General features: G+C 37.3%; 1 protein-coding gene across 1 annotated transcript; it reads right to left on the bottom strand.

Annotated features, from left to right (window-relative positions):
* Nucleotides 1-613: 613 nt before the first annotated feature.
* LOC104543583 (cortactin-binding protein 2-like) lies at nucleotides 614-5143 on the bottom strand. The gene is made up of 4 exons (XM_010188230.1): nucleotides 5081-5143; nucleotides 4147-4279; nucleotides 2122-2223; nucleotides 614-1247 (listed from the first exon to the last, which is right to left on the bottom strand). The coding sequence occupies exons 1-4, from the start codon at nucleotides 5122-5124 to the stop codon at nucleotides 1002-1004; spliced, it is 525 nt and encodes a 174-aa protein (XP_010186532.1). The 5' UTR covers nucleotides 5125-5143; the 3' UTR covers nucleotides 614-1001.
* Between the last annotated feature and the right edge of the window lie 732 nt (nucleotides 5144-5875).

Genomic DNA, 5875 nt, shown 5'->3' with positions numbered 1-5875 from the left:
TCCCTTGTGGGGACATGATCTACCTCTGGAGTGGGGGGAAAAGTGAAAAAGACTTGATTTGAACTGCAGCTCAAGTATAATTTCACAGCAATTAAATTTTAAATCCACACTAGAAATCGATAATTACATAGTAACTCATGTTATCGCTGCTACGTTATCTCTGGTAATACTGTAGTTATGCTTGTGCTCCAATTTCTTTTCAGTAAAATCTGCTGCTGTAAAACACTATTATTTCTCGGATACTTTTAAAACACTAATGAAGCATATAAAAGTTTTCACAGTATACAAGAAAAACTAAGTTAATAAATGATCACATTTTCTTCAATTCTATCAAAGAATAAGAGTCTGAGAAAAATAACTTTTATTGCATTTTAATTTCTCAATCTCTTTCCTTTTTGAAGAGATAAAAGTGATAACGGAAATTCATGACATTTAAGATGAAGAGAAGCTTGGGAGAAACAAAATCACAATTCAGCAGGCAGATGATGGGGAAATCAAAGTATTTAATATGGCTTGTATCTGAAAGAAATCGATCTGCATTTCCAATAATTTTAGTTATTGCCACATTCAATTAATTTGTCATTAAGTGAAGATAAAACCATGTCTTTAAAATGCATGAACAACAGCTTTAAGCCATTGCTGTACACATTGTGCAACTCATCTGAATGCAGTTTAACACGTGAACTTAATAGAATATATTTATGTACAGTATATACACAAACAGAGTCCTGTGGTAATACCCCTGAATATAATCATTTAAACAAGTCGTTTTCATCATAAAAGCAGAAAAAAAAAATCTATGAAGGTGGCAAAACTGCCCATTTCTGAAGTTTAAATCAATATAATTTCCAGCTGATTTACACAGAAATAAAACTGTGGTCCTGTACAAACTTTACATTACAGGGATACAGTTTATTTTTAAAAAAATATTTACATATTTGAGTACTTGGTTCTTTGCAATAGAGATTATATGAACACAGAAAATTGTATGGTAGGCAGGTTTATTTATTAGATTTTTCTATTGGTTCTTTTTTGTGCAAATTCCAAATCTCTCTTTTTGTGTTATTATCTGTCTCTATTTGCCTTGTATTACTGCTGCTGCTTTTTTTAGTGTTCGGAGAAGGCTGGGTGACTTTGCTTCTAGGAACAGGAAGAAAAGATTTCACTCTTGAAACACCCAACTCCGTCTTTGATTTGCTGTTGCTGCTTTCCACAGTTCGACTGCTGCTGAGAGGACGCGTTCCACCCTGTGAATAAAACCCCCACATTTTCTGTATAAATAATTATTGCTGTTTGACCCGAAAAAGAAGCAGCCAGCCCTACCAGTCCCATGGAACCCTCCTTATTTACGATCTTCTGCAGTTTAATACGACACCTTCTTACTCCTTGGTGAACAATGGATCTTTTTTGCTTCTCTGACTACAAGGAAATATCATCAGCATCTAAGAATACCAAAATAAGTCAATGGGCTTTTTGCATTGCCATTGAAAAAAACTTCCATTTGATTCTCAGAGGTCTCAATTTCAGAAGAACCCAAATAAAAAATACACATTAGATGACAGTGGACCTATTATGCCTTCCAGTAGTACTCATCTTATCTTCCCACTCTGAAACTGCTCTGAAGTGAGTAAAGTTTGCTTACATTTAGACTATCTTTTCCCAGAATCATTACACTTCTAACATAGGGTTTCTTTGGGTTTCCCATGAATAATATGGCAAGACAACTGTATATTACAACAAATAGCTAGGTAGAGAAAAGAAACAGAGTAATTTAAAAAGAAATGCTATTCCTCACAAACTCTGGTAGGATCATCTCTTCTCAAAATTTCTACCACTGAGAGCTTTGAAAATAACTTATGTCAAAGTAACGTCAACAATACTTGACCTAGGGAGCTGGCTTGATGTAAACATGAAAACGGAAGCAAATACATCCATTGTGTAATAAATCCTTAGTTCCCATTAAGACACATAGAAGAAACTTGGCATGGTACATCTAGCAAGTTTCCTAACAACCATGAAAGTTTATTCTTGTAATAAACAGGGCAATTCCAATCAGGAATTCAGTTTTTGGAGAAACTCAAGACACCTTCCCTCTCCTACTACAAAACTCATTTCTCCTACCTTTTGTGCTGTTGTTTTACTTGGCTTAGTACCACTTGCTGAAAATACAGGATTGTTCTGAGAGTTATTGAACATCAGTAGCTCATCCTTAGAATCTGCAATCTAAACAAAAAGATAAGAAAATGGTGATATTTTCTTTTTAGTTCACAACAAAGATTATGTTTCAATTTGCTAAATTTTGGAGACTTGATTTTATTTTCATGTAGTTTCTGTACAATGCAATGCATAAATATCCAGAGAACGATTAAAATATCTCTCCTTTACTCCTGCATGCATTTGTAGGAGATCGGAGACAGAGAGATTGCACATTGACTATTATCAAAGATCAGAGATACATTTCCAGAGCAATACTATTCAGCGGAGCTTAAGGGCAGTTTCCTGTGAATTTTATCTAGCCCCAGAACCTCACAGAAAGGAACAATCCTTTTCTCCTCTTCCTGCTATGTTTCTTCCCTACTTTTTTCCATCCAACCTGTGACCATACAATAGCAGGGTCCAACCAGCCTCCTGCCCTCACTGAAAACAGAGTTTTATCCTGGGCAAGCTGATCCCATTCAACTCTGTGACTGCCAAAGTATTCAGCCCCAACAGAACAGAGGCTGCAGGAATGTATTTGAGTGAATATTCGAGCAAATTAGAAAGCACAAGTACCTATTTCGTGGGCAGCCTGAAATTGCACCTCACAAAGAAAACACACGTCAGCACCTTTACTTCTGTAGGGCCCTGCGAGGCAGCGAGGGAACTGACAGCAGAAATTCCAGCCATGGATGGTTCCACCCACGGTGAGGAAACCGAACAAAAGACAGTGACATCTATCTCCTTCCTTATCTAACCCGTATTTCCTTCAATTGTCAGCAAGGAGCAAGTACATTCTACATGTTATTAAACACACTTTAAAGTCAGTTACCATGTCTTTAAGCACATCCCATTCTTTCAAGGACAGATATGGTAAATCACTGCTAAGTGATGGGTGATTACCTTGCCAGCTTGGTGCATGTGACTCATGCAAGGACTGTAAATACTTTCAAAAAAAACCCAACCCAAAACAAAACACCATAATAAAGGACTTCATTAAATGGGTTGAAAAGTCTTCCCAAACACAGTATTTATATTTTTAATAAAAACTTTGTTGACTGCTAAGAATAAACAGACCACTTAATAAAGCACAACTAAGGGAACTGCTGTTCAGGGAGATCCCAGGGGACGTAATGCACGGCCTAACTGGACAGCAGCCTAGAGCTGGCTCTACCCGTGCTCCAAACGATCTGGCACAGCTGCTCCGGTGTGAATGCAGGCTGCTGTCACAGCCATCTGCTTCAGCTGTGCTAGGAGGAAAGGAGGAAAAGAATAAGTAACTCCAGGGAGAGCCAGATGCTTCTGGTGCAGGAGGAAAAATGAAAGGGATCCACGGCTCCACCCTCTGCTCCAACCACCCACAACCCACTCCAGCACAGAACTGAGCCCCAAACCTATGAGCTGTGCCAGCATCCTTCACCCTCTTTTGCTGCTGCTGAAGAAGAACTGGGCCAATCCATTCTTTCTTGCCTGGGGCAGCAAAACTGCATTTTGCCTACACAGCAGAGGACCCTCAAGCCAGCTCTGTGACAGCTAATGGGATTACATTAAACAAACCAAATGTGCAATGCAGATTAGGAAAAACTTTCTAGGTCTTTAAGACTACAAAACAATTTCCCAGTGGAAGCAATGTTAGCATGAAAGACAACATGGGGAACAATAATGCAGAGAAGGCTACTGATGCTAGCATTTATGAACTTATAAATTTCAGCCTCCACTGCAAAAATCTCTACAACAAAAACCAGTGAAGGTGTAATTTAAAATAATGTATATTAAACCAGAACACTTACCCTCAAATGTATAATTTATTAGTTGACTTGGCTTATTCCCAAATAATTTAATAATTTTCTTCAGTTCAAGCAGTGCTTGCAAATTAAAAATTTATTTTAAACACACAGCAAACAACTGCATATGGTAATGAGGTAAATTATTTAAAAACCTTGTGTTTACCTTGCTTATATCGGGCTCAGATTTGCTGGAACACATACTTTGAAGTTCCTGCACAAGATCTACTTCATCATCAGAACCAAGGGACAGCCTTTGCTCCAGATTTAACATTCTCAACTGATCCTTCTCTGAAGATCTGGTTTTAAAAAAACAAAACAAAACAAAGGACAATTAAAATTAAGCTGTGATACAGATTTTAAAAATAAATATTACACACACCTGAAAAATAGTAATTTTTTTTCCAAATTACCTTTCTGGGGGTTGGACTGGATGATCTTTAAGGTCCCTTCCAACCCAAACCATTCTATGATTCTACGATTTACCACCACAAACAGAATAAAAATAACATCTAATTAAGTGGCATCAGTAGCTGTCAACAGTAGTTATATCATAATAGATCTTCTTTCTATTCCAATTATTCTCTCTATTCCAAAATTCTATCAAAGGATTCTGCTTACGATCTTCAAAGATTCCCCTCTTGTTAAGATGGAGCAATCAATTTTATTCCACTCTCCTTTTTGGACTTAATTCCAAGCACTTAAAAAGCCCCTGGCATACTGGAAGTATGAATACTCTGCTTTATTTATCTATCTATTTATTAAATGCAATGCCAGGTGAATGCAGCCTACGGGTGGCTCCTCATGGCAGAGCGAGGGTTACATAATATTCTGAAGTCATGGCCTATTCTGTTACATAAAAAGACGTGCAGTGCTGCAAGCAAGGTTTGAACTGCAGAAATGGGTTCTACGATTATACTGAAGTACATCAATTTTATTTTCTCTCAGAAATGAAAAAGGATTCCTTTCTTCAGATGTAGAACCACAACATTCCCAAATACAAACTCTTTGCCTCTTCATTATAATGTGCTGGTTTCCAATACAATTTTATCATCTTTATTGTTTTTAAAGTGTCACAAATACCAGAAATTAAAACTTACTTTGTGGCAAGAGAAGCTCTTTTCTTACAGTTTGGTTGCAACATTGTCTTAGATTTTATACCTGCACAAAAGGGAAAATGAATTACTGGTGTGTTATCACAGGCGTTGATTTCTTTATTCTAAAATCTGTGATAAACAGGCAAAATGTGTTCCCATTTAGTGGCTAATTATATCAGTAGTCTGTCAAAGATCAGAGTACGTTCCTTGAAACCATTCAGAGTAGTGCTAGGAACTGCTAATGTAGCCAATGGGACAGGAGTTGCCCAAGATTTGTAGAAGACAGAACGTGAGGTTTCTGTGCCAGACACCTGCGCCACCCCTTCTGGTACCACCCCTACTGGTACCACCCCTCCTGGTTCCCTCTGAGAGAAACCACTTGTCAACAGGAAAAGATTCAAGTTTGCTTCATTCAAGTAAAATCAAACAACTTACCAAGTAGTACCAGGAATCAGGAACAGCATTTGATTCTTATAGTCAGAAATGGAAGGCTACTAAAATTAAATTCACCATTCATTTTTTACTCATATTCACAGATATTAACTGGACTTCAAGAACATTTTCAGGTACAAGATACAGTATACACCATCCTACTTCAGGTTATGTTCATTTGATTTCTTAAATCCTCTTAACGGGATTAGATACAGTTCACAATTCAAACAGAAAACAAGCAAGGAAAATCAGCCCATTAGAGTTGCAGTTCAGAAAAATAAAGACTTCTTTCTGAAGAAAAGAAGAAAGGAATAGCTCAATTTAACACTACAAAGCACCAGGCATCACGTACTGCACTCTAATATA

Source organism: Mesitornis unicolor, unplaced genomic scaffold (genome assembly GCF_000695765.1).
Source record: "Mesitornis unicolor isolate BGI_N332 unplaced genomic scaffold, ASM69576v1 scaffold52900, whole genome shotgun sequence".
NCBI lineage: Eukaryota > Metazoa > Chordata > Aves > Mesitornithiformes > Mesitornithidae > Mesitornis > Mesitornis unicolor.
This window is presented reverse-complemented; position numbering and strand designations above follow the sequence as displayed.

Bases quoted from the DNA above. Each gene is read 5' to 3' on its own strand.
- LOC104543583 (XM_010188230.1), bottom strand. From the start codon at position 5,124: ATGTTGCAACCAAACTGTAAGAAAAGAGCTTCTCTTGCCACAAA. The intron at 4,280-5,080 runs GTAAGTTTTAAT...TTTTAAAACCAG, and splicing joins AGAGCTTCTCTTGCCACAAA to ATCTTCAGAGAAGGATCAGT. The intron at 2,224-4,146 runs GTAAACACAAGG...CTTTTTGTTTAG, and splicing joins CTGAGCCCGATATAAGCAAG to ATTGCAGATTCTAAGGATGA.